Source organism: Tachypleus tridentatus, chromosome 13 (genome assembly GCF_004210375.1).
Source record: "Tachypleus tridentatus isolate NWPU-2018 chromosome 13, ASM421037v1, whole genome shotgun sequence".
NCBI lineage: Eukaryota > Metazoa > Arthropoda > Merostomata > Xiphosura > Limulidae > Tachypleus > Tachypleus tridentatus.
Window position 1 is genome coordinate 157,313,967 of NC_134837.1, and position 14,703 is coordinate 157,328,669.

The window sequence follows — 14,703 nt, forward strand, 5'->3', positions numbered from 1 at the left end:
CTTTGATTGCTAGAAAAAAAATGAATTTTTTTGATGTATTTTACACAATTTCTATGTATTATTTATAAAGAAAACATTCATAAGATTGGCACTCAACTTCGAAATGCTTTTTTTAGGATTATTTGAGGGTGATTCACAGAAATATTTGTGTGGTTGAGATCTAAGAAGTAACTTGGGTATCTAGAGTAAGATCTGATGGCAAGGATGAGGTGTAATATTTCAGGTTCTTAAAAATATTTTCTCACTTTACACTTCAAACAAAATAAAGTAATATTTCTTTTGGAGTTTACTGCTTGCTCTTTGATAAAGGCTCCTAAATGAGAATTTACTTAGTTTCTGTCTCTGTTAGTTTGACAATAAATAAAATCTCATCCTTATTTGAAAGATTTTCTGCATTTATTCTAGAACTTAACTATGAAATGACTTTTTGTGAAATGTGTGTTTTTCAAACATGTATAATTCACAAAATATTAGAATAAGTTAACCACAGCTACCTGTTAAGTCACACTTAAACACAAAAGTAATAAACAATTAAATTTTATTTGTAAGATTTTGCATTAAAATTTCTATATTGTGTTTCCTGGTTCTGTATGTATCACAAAGACCTTAAAACTTATTTTTGACATAAATAAAAATTAGAAATATTGCTGTAATGATTTTTAGGGCTAAATATACATACACAAACATTTTTTAAACATTAGAAAGAAAAGCTAATCATACTTCCAAACATTGAATGCTTAGGACTCAATATAAAAGTTTGATATAACTGTAATTTTTTTTTTCTGCTTTTTAGAAGAAAAAAAAATCAAAACCAGTAATATAGTAGTATTAGAACTGGAATTAGCCAATCAGTGTATAATTTATAGATGCCTGGAGCTGCAAATCTTCTTGATATATTTTCTATGGGACAAGTGGAATCATCAGAATCATGCCCACCTGACTTTACATGTGTGAAAGAAGAGCCATTGTCTGTATGTGATGATCAGATCCATGCAGTGGCAAAGGATAGACAAAAGAAAGATAACCACAATATGAGTTAGTAATGTATATGTATAATAATAATCTTGCCACTTGTTTTTAATTAAAAAAAATAGAATATTCATAATGTAATAAAATTCTCTTTTGCATAATTTTTTTACATCTGCTCATGTTTCTGTGTAATTTTGAAATGGTATTTTTGCTTTTACCATTCCTTTGTTGTCAACATCAAACATATTTAATTAAAATCACTTTTTTGTGTATATAAATTTAATCATAATTTCAGGTTGAAAAGTCCAAATATGTGTGATTTTATATCAACCTTTTTTAAAATTTTATCATATTTGTACCTATTATCATTAAAAAGAAAACTATTCTTCCATAAGTTTTTTCTTCAGTAGAGATGCTTTATTTCTATCTCTACACTTTTTGTATTTTTGTACCTTTTATTTATTAAAGTTCTGTTGGGAAGGTGGTTTGAAGTATTTACTTACATACAAATTGTATCCAAATATTCAAATGAGTAAAATAATTATTCTCCAGTTTTATGTTTTGAATAAATTTAAATTATGAAGTGGTTCTCTAATATAATTTTTTCCCTCTAAAAATAATAAATGTTTCTATTTTTATGTTTGATTGATCTGAGATGTTCCAGTTTAATTTATAAAAATAATTGTTTGTGTCACTTTTATCAAGTTTGCCTTGTTTTTAAATTTTTAACTTTTGCATTTATTATGACACTAAAAATTTTGGGTTTTGTTTTCATGCACCATTGAAGGTGTTTGCATTATTTGTCTATGGAATAACAATACTAGTGTCAGTCTGTTTATTAGTGATAGTTTAATCTTGAGTGAATGTGAATAGATTTTTTTTAGCAAATACAATACAGCTATATAACTTTAAACTGGATCTTAAAGAACTGACTAGTATAATGTTGTGTTGTCACTGAACAACGAAATGTGAATATTATTTTTTAATATTTGAATCTACAGACAAGGATACCTTGTGAATCCCTTTTAGAAAAAAAAAAATCATTTTATTTTTATATGCTTGAGAGAAAAGGTTTTTAGTTTCTTAGCCAATATGATATTCTTTCTTAATATTTTTGTTGAATAGTTGAAAGACGACGAAGATTCAATATCAATGACCGGATAAAAGAACTGGGGAATCTCCTGCCAAAGAACAATGACCCGTGAGTAATCAATACTGAACTGATGTTGTATTAGTTTCTGATATGTATATAATCATACTTCTGTGGTTAGGTGAGTTTAAAACCAGGCATGTTTACTGATATGGCAGTAAGTCAGCCTCATAAGATACTCATAGTGTCAGTTTACACTGAATAAGGTTGCCTTCAGGAAGAGCATGACTGATTGTGTTACAGTTTAGTTGAAAAGCTTTCTTGTGTGTTTGTTTTTTGTGGGAAGACAAAAGCTCCTGAGATTATTTTGTAAAACTTGTAAATTGATAGCAGTGGAGGAAAACAAAACAATTTAGTGTTGTCAGGCTGTCCTGTTCTTTGCCACTCTTCAACACCGTTCACGTCTTGTAGCTCTTTCCTGTTGGCTGTGTTACACGATACTTGGGATTAAGCAGTGACAAAAACAAACATGACAGCTAAACTTCACTGAAGTTTCTTCACATTCATGAAACATTATGCTGCTCCTTCATGTGAGTTGCCAGATTCAGAAAGTGTCTCTATTACAGTAAATCAGATCAGCTTTCATATCGTTTGTAGCCTGTCAGTTCTAAATAGAATGCTTTTTTAAAGCCTATAGGTATGCTAGAAGAACATATTTGGTTCTGATTTTTTTTTAGTTTTTATCTGATAAATGCTCATTACTGAAAAAAAGCTTGTTTTTGTCTGCAATTACATTTTCTGTTGCTCATACACCACCTTCAATAAGTTAGTAAAAAAAACAACAAATGAGATTAGTGATATCGTTAACTAATATCATATCTTTACAGTATCAAATAAGCATATCAAATTATTTTATACAAAGTTATACACTAAGGGAGATTTTTCAAGAAGTAAGAAGTACCAAGCTACTTGCCATTTTAGTTTAAGCCATGTCACATTTAACACTAAACGAATAGGAGAAAACAATGTTGGACTTAGTGTTATAGCATTCATGGAAGCTTGTGACTAAGTGAATTTTATAAATTAATATTGAAGAATAACAAACTTGTAAGAGAGTGTAGTGAATAATTTGTAGGATATTGCAGTGCAAGTCTGTGATAATTGAAGTGTGAATTCTTTCATGTATGTGTATGTTGAATCATGTTCTATAGTTCTTATAAGTTAAGTATGAATTTAATATAAAATGTTAAATATATTTATGCCTTTTAAAATCATCATATGGTTTCATTATTTCAGCATGAACATTATTTTTTTAATTTTACAAGGGTTACAAAAATGATCATTTAAAGTGCTCAGTTCATTAAAGTATAAAGTCAATTTTTGAGTCATGCCAATGTGAGATAAGTGTTACCTAAAACTGGAATTACCAACATAGGTAACTATTTATGAAACTCCTATGAAAGAAACTTTTGGATTCCTTTTGTAAAATTTAAAATAATAATTTAAGTGCCAAAATTCATACTTTTATTAAGAGGTTTATAGTATTTATTGTACTGTTGTGTTTTTAAACCAATGTGTTGAATAATGACTTGAGAATTTTGTTCAATAAGATCTTTATAAATAATTGTCTTAAGATATGAAATAATTGTACAGGAACCTGCTGAGGAAGGTAACAGCAAATAACAAAAATATGTCATTATTTTTCATCAAATTACAAGATAAGTTATAGTTACGTAGTATCTTCATTTCCCTAATAGCTAATTTGGTTTGGCTTATGTGTGAATATACACATGTATTATGCTGCTTGCACTGTTTGAGTGTTTAAAGAATATTTGAGAGTTAAATAATTTAAAAGTTATTGCTTATGTCATAAAGAAAACAATAAGTAATCATTAAGAGCAGCTGAATTTGTTGCCTCAAAAAAGGCATGCTCACTGTTTATTGTTTTGAAAATTACTAACATAGGATAACATCCTTCAAAACTGGTTTCTTTTTAGAGGAGTTTTTGTTTTATTTATTGAATTTTGTACAAAGCTCTGTATGGCTTTCTACACTAGTCATCCCTAGTTTGGAATGATAGACTAGAGGAAATTCAGCTAGTTAGTACCGTATATCAATCCTTGGTGTAGTCTAATCAAATAGTGAAATTTTGCTGTCACTTTTATAATGCATCCATGGTGCTAAAGGACAGAACATTATTGTTATTTTTTGGTTGTAAAAGAGCCTTAACTACAGAAGGTAAGATCCACAGTCCACCATGCTAATCACTGGGCTTGCTCAACATCTAGAGGAGTGTACTAAGCAAAAAGAAAAGCATTTCTTTTACTACAACTTTCTGAAAAATATTAAGTTTCACAGACAACAGTTTTGTGTTGAGAGCATGCATTGAATAATTGATTTGTATTACTTTTGCTTCTACTCTCAGAACCTTTACAATATATTAAGACATTCTACATTGAAAAGAAAAGTATGCAAATAATACAACCAAGTGAAAATCTCTAATAAAGTAATAGAAATCCAAAGTAAACAAACAAAGATTTTATATTTAGTAACTCATATGTTTGACATAACAGTGGTGATGATTATTTGTTGATCCATTTTTTTTTTTTGTATTACCTTGTTATATTTTCACTTACTTGTAGCAAAATTGAACCTTTTAAACATGGAAAACCCCTTTGCAGCTATTTTGACCTAGTCCGTGACCTCCGACAAAATAAGGGAACAATACTTAAGGCCTCAGTGGACTATGTACGCTGTTTGAAAAAAGATGTTGTTAAAATCTCTCATATGGAAGAAAGACAGAGACAGTTAGAGCACCAGAACAGAAAGTTACTTCTTAGAATACAGGTGTGTTTGTAAAAAATTCTGTATAATGAATGGATTTCGCTTCTTTGTTTTCTAAGCAGTTGGCTGTAGATTTTTGAAACTTTTAGTTGAATTATTTTCTATGAAACTGAGTTATCATAGGTCTCTAATTAAACACTCATTATACTTAAAAATTCACAAAAACATTTTTCAAAGTGTGAAATACAATAATTTAGTTAAAGTAGATCCACAGACTTGTATTTTTGTTAATTCACTTAATGCTTTACCAGAATCTAGAATGCAGTCAGTTAGAAATAGTATGTAGATTCAAATAATTGTTTAAGGGAAATTTAAATCAATATGTAATTAAGTGTTTGTGCATACTGTTGTCACTTAAAGTGAACCACCAAATTGTAAGTTATATTAAAAGCCACTCTTTGTACTGTTTTCTGAAATAAAGTAAGATAAACTGTTTGTAATTTTAACATTTAAATTACAGCAATTGAATTGAATAAATGTATGTAATCTGGTAGTTTTGCTTATCTAAAATGTTGAAGCTTTACAAACATTTTTAAACAGTATTACAGATGTCCTAATAATTCGTCATTTTTCTTTCATTCATCTTGAAGGAGCTGAAGCTTCAGCTACGTTCACATGGCATTCCAGTCACTGACCATTCATGGCAATCATCACAAGAAAGTGACCCAAACAACTTTGTTAAGCAGGAACCTAACCCTTCAAATATGTTTTTAAACATTCCTAGTACAAGCAACACTTATATCAGTGGTAATACTCACTTGTCTACACTGGATTTGAACATGATTGGTTTGAAGGTAAATCAGGAGCCCCAGCCAAGTCCTTCTCTAAGCTCTAGATCTGGACTAAGCTCTACACAGAGTGAAAGCCCTGCTCGTCCTCTTGGCCAGTATGATGAAACAATGATGGAAGATGACATGCTTCCAGTTACTAGTGATCCTCTGTTGTCTTCTCACCATATAGGAGAAGAGGTACTTTCATCTGATCACATGGAGTTTCTACAGTAAATCATGAAGTAAAAAAGTTTTAGCCTGAAATATGTTATATCTGTTTCACTATTAGCCATGATGGTAACTTGGACTTCAGATTATGTGCTGTTTAATGTTTTGCACCATTTGTGTCCAGAAACTTATTTGTTATTGGTTTACCATTTGAAAATCATCATCCTCATGTGTCAGTGCCAACATAATAATAACTGAATACATTTAGTTAAGTGTACATTTTTATCAATTTACAGTAAACATCAAGGTTAATTCTTGTGGCTGTAATTTATTGTCTATAGCACTGTAGCAAGATCTCTAATGAAGAATAGTATTAGCAATGTGAAAATACTGAATCCAGTGCCTTTTCTGAATTCCCTAGAGTAACAAATTATTATAATTAACTGAAAGAAACATCAGAAAATATTGCTGATGTAAAAATGACAGTAGATCAAGGTTATAGACATTTGTATTAATACTAGAAATATTGAGGAGAATATAAGTTGCCTAGTCTAGAAGACTGAATATTGATCAAATGATCATTAGGTTTAAACTAGTATATTGCCTTATATTTTTTGTACAGGTTTCCCATAAGATGCAATGATTATTTTAATGTTTGTTATAATCATGTATATATATATATTTTTTTAGATACTTTGGAGTTCTACTATTATAAGTATTTTTGACCAGAGGTGATTGAAAATTACAGTTTTATATAGCCTTAAGTTTATTGAATGTGGTGAAAGACTGCTGAAAGATCATGTTATCTTTATTACTTTGTCATACATTTCCTTTTGCATTATCTTGTTTGTGGAAATGATAAAATGGTGTACTATTTGCTCTACAGTTATTTTGTGATCAGTGTTAAGTGTATTAGTTATAGAAATACCTGAGATTCCATACAAGAACTTTTAAAATTGTGGACTGCTGTAACTATTAGTATTTTGGTTTGACTAGATTTTCTATAACAAATGTTTTATACTTTTCAGGTGTGATGTTTTTAGTTCTGATTTTATAGTTCCTGTAGATTATATCTTTGTTAAAAACTCAGTGCAGATAAACTAAATTTATTTCTACTGATTTTGATTTTTAAATTTATGTGAAATCATGTGGGGGCAGTGACTACATTAATGTTTAATTATACTTATATTCATAACTGGTTGGTAAATTGCTTGTTATAACTGGATCACTAACAGGTGTTTATTGTTTGAAAAAAAATCATCATAATGAGAGGATACTGCACACTTACCTAAATTCTTTATGTAGAAAACTAATAAACATTTACTGTGAGGTATAATGGTTCTTGCCATTGATTTTGAAAAGAAAAAGTATCTTGTTGTAAAGCTTTGGATGGGAGAATCTGGTGTTCAAGATGTAATGCTTATGAACAAGCTCCAAACTTTCAGCTGCAGGCACATAATCAAAATGACAACTAATTATACCATTTGGTTCAGAGAGCCAAGCCACTTGTAGTGATGGGTGTTGTTGACTTCTCTCTCATAAGGAATCTGTTTAGCCATTGAGCACAAAGGTGTATATGGTGTTATACAAGCTTAAAATTACAGTTCTTAATCTAAAATATAAAAAAAAGAAGCCATAATCCCTAGTGGGTGTATTACCTACACTGCCCTATAACTAGCTGCTTGGAATTTAATGGACAAAATTATTGAACTAAGAATCTTAATTATTGGAACTATCTAAAAGTGTCACCCAAAACATTTTACTTTTATTAAAACTTTAAATATGATCTAGGTTCTGGCTCTTCTAGAGTGTTTATTTATGAGCAAAGCTGCAAACAATAAAGTTGAAATAAAACTGAACAATGTTTATATTAATGAGACAAAAACTAGGGTTAGCAATGAGTGTCATCATAAAACAATAAGAATTTTAACAATTTTTTTTTAATTCCTAGCTTGGAAATTATTATCATCATTCAAGTTTCAGAAATCAGTAATAGTTTTTTGGGTCCATTACTGTAGACTGTTTGCTACTAACAAAGTATATTTCTTTATGTGATGTTTTAATATTTCTCTTTACCAGTTTTGTTGTTATACACTCTATTTTGACTTCAACATAAAGAGAAAGTATGTATTTTACAAAGGGTTGAATAATAGGTCTCAGATGAGAAATTAGGCATTGGCATATTTGTTAGAACATTTTTCAAGTAGTTACTACCAGTTATTATCATGTCAAGAAAGAAATCTATTGTAAATGACTTCACATAATAAAAATAAATAAACTTCATAAGCTGCATATATGTATTGCCACTGTTCAACTCTACTTCATCACAAAAAAGGTTTTTTTTCAGAGTTTATTTGAAAGTGCATTTTCATCAGAAAAGTCTATTGAAGAAACATGAACAAAACATTGGGACTCAAAGCATCATCACTCTGTGTTGGTAGAATTGTAACATTTATGCTGAGAAAGATATGGATTGTTAAGTGATTAAGACTTGAAAAGGATGACAAATCACAAGTTATTTATACTAAACTTTCACACAAATCCATATATTGGCAGTATCTTAGAGGAGATACCTGATTTTAAACTTTTTTTTTTAAATCAGGGTTTATCATAAATGAATTTTGTGTTGGAAAAGTAACTGGAAGGCTGTAAAGATGGCTTTAGTAAATATAACCTCATATAAGTAGATGATATTATTATTAGTTATGTAATTTTTTTACCTAATAGCTCATTGTTTTCCTTTTTTGATTTTAACAAAAGACTGAATCTAAGATGTTGCATTAATCATTAGGAACTCTTTGATCATATTTTCTAAAAAATCAATCACATAGATCCATCACAATGTATTATTTAAAGTTTAGGCTCTTACCTTACATATAAATTTGTCAAAGAAAAAGCATTATTATACTTTGTTATAGTATCAATGGCAGAACTGGATACCTTAATGTATTATTTTACATTATATACTATTATTTTTAAGATATTTTTCCTACGTATATAAAATTAAATCCCATATTGTATATATATTTATATGTTTTTCATTTTCAATTCATATACTTTTGATTCATTATGTTCCTTAAAGAAAATACTGGTTTTTATTAGGAAATGCTACTAAATATTATTCTTAGAAGAAATTATTTGACATTAATATTTTATAGTTCTGTATATGTTGTTAAAGCTTTTGTTGAAGTAATAATGACTATTGAGATTTTTATGTTTAGTTCTTTTATGGAAGTATTATGTATTCATAATTACAAGTATTATTATTTTGTATATTGTATTTCCACATACAGGTTATGTCAAAAAGAATGCTCCATCTCTGAAAAATTACAGCATTCGTTCATTATTGAAAACTTCAAACTTAAAGTCGTTCCATGCATTTCCATTTAGCTCCTTTTCATAGTTTGGAATGTTTGTATGTTTCATGGTGTTTCATATATAGTCCATTTTGAACTTCATCCAACAAAAACTAACATACATACAACAGTATAGTTGCTTCTGTTGTAACATCTTGTACGTTTTATGTGATGAGTGACTGAATGAACTTAGTTTGTAGTATGTGAATAAAGTCAAGTGAATAACCTCGCTATAAAATCATGACCTTTTTCAAGAAATTAAAAAAATTGGCTATTAGTCTTCTCTGTGAAAACTTTGACACTAAAATGAACAAATAATATTTAACCCTAAAGAAAATTGGTAACATTACATTAACTGTTTTGTTGATTTTTTTTCTTAAGATACGTGTAATGTTTTGTTGCATAAACACAATACACGGAGATTTATTTTTGCTACAATTGTAAATTCATCAGCTTCGAGATATAGGTATAATAATTTAACTTTTGTTCATTTATGGTGGAAATGTATCAGCACAATTTTCTTGTAAATATTGAAAATATAACTTGTTTATTGTGAGTAAATTGGAAGATCCTATTATTATTATTTGGAAGAACAAAGTGAGCTACTTGACTTAATGAAATATGTTTTTGTGATACTGTTTTTTAAGCATTTTGTCATGTTTCAGTATTATTCTGAAAGTTACTCTTACAACTTTTGGAATGTAAAAAAAATTAAACATTAAAAAATCTTAAACATTTTTAAAACTTGATTTCATGTTAAAAATTTAAGAAGATATTACAATGGAATTTTTTAATTAATCCATGGCATTTTACTCATTCTAGTTTATTAAAGTTCAGACTTTCATTCTTCATGACTGGTAATGTCCAAAAATATAATTGTTATTTTTTTATGGAGAATATTACTAGAGGATAAACTGTAAGTTAACATATAATTTTTATTTACTCAAAATGTGTATTATTATTTTCATTCTGTCACAGTGGTAAGTAAGTTTGAAAGAACTGAAAATGATTTTATAGTTTTGCATTACATATGAAACCATTTCATTACATTATATTTTTTTCTCTGTTAATTAATTTGAAAAAAAAACCAATGTAAATTGTAATCATTTAATCTATTTAAATTCAACTATGTCTCATAAATAATTTTTTATCAATCCTTTTTGGCCAGGAAGCCAAGCATAGCCTTAGTGGTTAGTGTGGTGGACTGAGTTTCAGAAGCTTAATCCATGGTTTACATGCTGTCACCACCAAAAATCATGCAACACAGTGTGGGGTCATGGGTGCATTATAAGAGTGGTGGTCAAATCCCACTATTGAATTAGAATTGTGCAAGAGCTGGTGGTGGGTAGTATGGACTAGTTGTCTTCTCTCTAATGAAGTACTTCAAGATCAAAGATGGCTACTGCAGATAGTCCTTGCAAAAAGTGCACAGTTTGTATGAACTTTTACATTCTTTGGCACTAATCATGTTTTTTTTTTTTTTTTGTTTTGTTTTTGCATTTACACCACAATTATAAGATTGTATATATAAACAAACAGAGAGAGAGAGAAGGCAATTAAAGTATCAGAACATTTGAACCACAGCAGAGGTATTAGTAGGTGTTCAAATGATTCAGGGCTCAGGCACATAGGAGCAAGAATTTTTGACATTTCAGTATGATATTAGTTATAGTTTTCTGTTCTGATTTTTCAAGACACCAGTTAGGGGTTTGGGTGCCAGCACCTAGTGATACCTCTGAACTAAAATATAGTCGTCAGAAATAATTTGAGGTTTGATTCAGTGATACTCCCAGCTCAAGCTCATATTTTTTGTGTGTTACTGGAACTACTAAATTTTTCACAAATTCACATATTTTCTGCTGTGTTAGGTAATATATTTACATTAGTGGACAATGTAGGTGCCTTTCAAAGGATGCATGTTAATGTTAAAAAAACAATCGGAGTCGGTGATTGTTTATTATTTGGCTTATGAGGCATTTACTTTTAGTTGAAACTGCATAGGGTTTTATCTTGCTCTGTATGAATATGTTATATAATGGCCATTCATGAAAGTTATATTTTTTGAATGAAAAATGTTGTTGCTCAAGTGTTTTTGACTTAGTTAATCTGATACCTATTTTTGTTACGTTTTTCAGATAGTAAACACATTTTAAAATGTGTTCATTGTATGTTGTTGGTTGTTTTTTGTAAAGAATGTTGTCATGCCATGAGTTAGTTGCCTGAATATTATAGTTAACAAAAAACTTGTTTATTCTATATATTAGTGCCACATTCGTTTTTTTTTCTTTGTCATATACCTACTGGTACTTATATGTTTAAAATAATCAGTGATAAAGTACAATAAAAAAATCGAAGTTAAACAGTTGTAAAACAATGCTTTTAGATTTCGAGAATTTTTAACCATGTCAAAATAATTTAAAATGAAATTTTAAGAAGCAGAATGATAGATTTTACTAGATTCTATAGAAGAAATTGCTTAACTTTTCACAATATTTTTACTTTCACACGAATAAAGCTGAAAGGTTTTTAAGGACGAAATGAATAGATTTACAAATGTCAAATCTTGCTTATTTCTTATTGTGTCATTTTATAATTTTGTATCTCCTATATACAAATAACTACACTTTAGAAATATTACAAAAGACTATTGTCCATTAAAAATCTTACGTGAATAAACTAACGACGAGAATAACTGGTTAAAGTTTACTTCCAATCTGTAAAAGTAAACGTCGGTGTGTGTATGTCGTCCTTTATACATTTCTTGATCAATCACCGCCAAACTTCATACAAGATGACATGAGAAAGGTCGTGAAGGTTAGGAGTTGGACCCCCCCCCCTTCTAATATCAACAAAACTACCAATGCTGTATCTCCTTCACCATTAGGATGAATCTTGTTACAATGAAATGTAACCATTGTTGTAAGAATTCTTGGAAACAATGTTTTTCTTTTCGGTATTAGTACCGTTACGTATTTGCATCTATATAAATAAACGTCAATATATGTGTGGGTATATATTTGTTCATTATACGTTCCCACATTTCTTGATCAATCAGCACTAAAATTGATACAGGATTAGATGAGGAAGTTCATTGGGGTGGAGGTAGATCCTTTATTTAATTTCATATCTATATTTGGAAATACTACCAATGTTGTATATCTCTCAATATTAGAATAAACTATGTAACTACTATTGTTAGAATTCTTGGAAACAGCACGTCTTTCTATTCAGTACTGTTACTTGTATGTAATTTTATTATACTTTTAATGTTTATTATCTTAAGAAAAATAATAGAAGCACAATTTCCTCCCCTTTCTTACCAGTGGTGACGCCAGGATATTTTCGTTGGGGGGCTGAGGTAAACTATGGAATGCTTCCCAAAATGCCATCAATATGAAGTAGAGATGGTAAATTATAATAATGTAAATACCAAGGTACATTTCAGAAAAGTGTGCTATTTTGAACTGTTTTCTCAATCCAGTTTTCATTGGAAACTCATACTCTGATTAGTAATTCATTATTACAAATTAGAAATAATCTGTTTATGAAAATATGCGTGTATGTAAAAGAGGAAGCTCACCCAAGTTCCACCCAAGGTAATACATAATAATAATAAAAAAATCAAGATTAGCTCAGATTGAACATTTAATATACCATTAAGAGTAAAGCTACAAATCAAAAGAAATATAACATAAAAACATAGTTTACATAGCAGAAACGAATTATCCCCTGTGAAGTTAATGTACTAAGAGGAAAAGTAAGGTCACTATCAGACTAACTATCTTTCATCTTAATGAAGAAGTTGAGTTCTATAGATCTATGTCTCTCTGATGTTAATTGTTAAGCAACAACGAAGATTGTATTTTCCATATTTTATGAATATATGTAGGTAACAATATTGGGGGGGCTTAAGCCCCCCAAGCCCTTCCCTTGGCGCCACCACTGTTTCTTTCAAACAAATATTTATTTCACGCGTCCAATGGACAGGTACTCCAACTAGTATTCTATAAAGCTTTCAGCTCCGTTCTTAGATTTGTCTTCAAGTGCTAGATTAAAGGAAAAGAGGCAATTGTGTTGGTTCTTTTCAGTGTTTTACAACGTGGTAATAAATATAACATGTTTTGTGCCATGACAACAACTTGACGGTTATTATACTAGCCCAAGGATGACATTTGATATTCTGCTAGAACTGATACTAAGCATAAGTCAGACAAGACTGGAAATTGAGAGTTGTTTTTTAATTATTCGCATCTTCTGAAAGATTTATCACTATATAATGCAGTTTCCGAGGTTCATTAAAGGGTTTTGATTGATATTTTGCTTTTGTAAACGTAAATTATAAATAATTTACAAAGCGATGTAGATTGTGTAAAGTAGTTTTCCTCTTAAGTTCCACAATTTTTGATGTTCACTGGATCGTCAGGGTAAATACTTAGTTGATAACGTTCAATTAAAAACGTCAAAGAAGTTAACTGGGTGTAAAACAAGGCTTTCAGATTTCTAGAATTGTTAACCATTTCTGAGAGATAATACTATTTAACCACTGTAAAATACCCCCTGGCACTTGTGTGTTTAAAGTAATCAGTGATTAATACAAATTCTTAGTTGATAAAGTTTAATTTAAAAAAAAATCAAAGAAGTTAACTGGGCGTAAAACAAAGCTTTTATATCTTGAGAATTTTTAACTATATGAAAGTGATTTAAAATGAAACTTTTAAGAAACAGAATGATACCTGATACAGAAATACACACACTCATACCACTGCTACAATCACTAACTATGATGTTAGGTTTTATTGGGAGATCAGGGAAGTTTTATATACATTACAGTATATAACTTGAGTTGAAGTTGTGTACGTGTGATGTAATGTAGTTGTAATTAACAGTTTTAAAGTAATTGTACATAATGTTAGGGCCCGGCATGGCCAGGTGGTTAAGGCACTCGACTCGTTATCCGAGGGTCGCGGGTTCCAATCCTCGTCACACCAAACATGCTGGTCTTTTCAGCCGTGGGGGCGTTTATAATGCGACGGTCAATCCCACTATTCGTTGGTAAAAGAGTTGGCGGTGGGTGGTGATGACTAGCTGCCTTCCTTCTAGTCTTACACTACTAAATTAGGGACGGCTAGCCCAGATAGCCCTTGTGTAGCTTTGTGCGAAATTCCAAACAAACAAATCTTTAAAGTCGCTAATGAGTGGTTGAGTGTTGTTATTTGGCAATCATGTGATAATGTTTAGCATCATAATAAATTTTTACCACTAAGTTAATGTTACTCATTGTTTATGACTTGATTGTGGCTATCATTTGTGCGTTTCTGTAATTATTTCCATTAATGTGTATACATCTTTGTTCTCTCTTATTCCAAAGAGAGTTTAAGGCTATTCAATTTTCACAGTAGACTTAAAACTCAAATTTCTTTCCCCCTAGAGTTGTTATTCCAGATAACAAAACTGTACAACTCGTCTGTAAGCAATGCCAGCGCTTTCATCAGCTATATAAATTTCC

General features: G+C 29.9%; 1 protein-coding gene across 2 annotated transcripts in view; it reads left to right on the plus strand.

Moving 5' to 3' along the window:
* LOC143240833 (microphthalmia-associated transcription factor-like) overlaps nucleotides 1–11,557 on the plus strand; it is a 64,331-nt gene extending 52,774 nt beyond the window's left edge. The window contains exons 5-8 of one of the 2 annotated variants that reach the window (XM_076483988.1): nucleotides 867–1,035; nucleotides 2,095–2,170; nucleotides 4,702–4,906; nucleotides 5,494–11,557. In XM_076483988.1, the coding sequence (XP_076340103.1) occupies nucleotides 867–1,035; nucleotides 2,095–2,170; nucleotides 4,702–4,906; nucleotides 5,494–5,907 (864 nt within the window). In that variant the 3' untranslated portion in view covers nucleotides 5,908–11,557. The remainder of the gene's footprint in view (nucleotides 1–866; nucleotides 1,036–2,094; nucleotides 2,171–4,701; nucleotides 4,907–5,493) is intronic. The other variant, XM_076483989.1, reaches the window with a different exon arrangement.
* The last annotated feature ends 3,146 nt before the right edge of the window (nucleotides 11,558–14,703 follow it).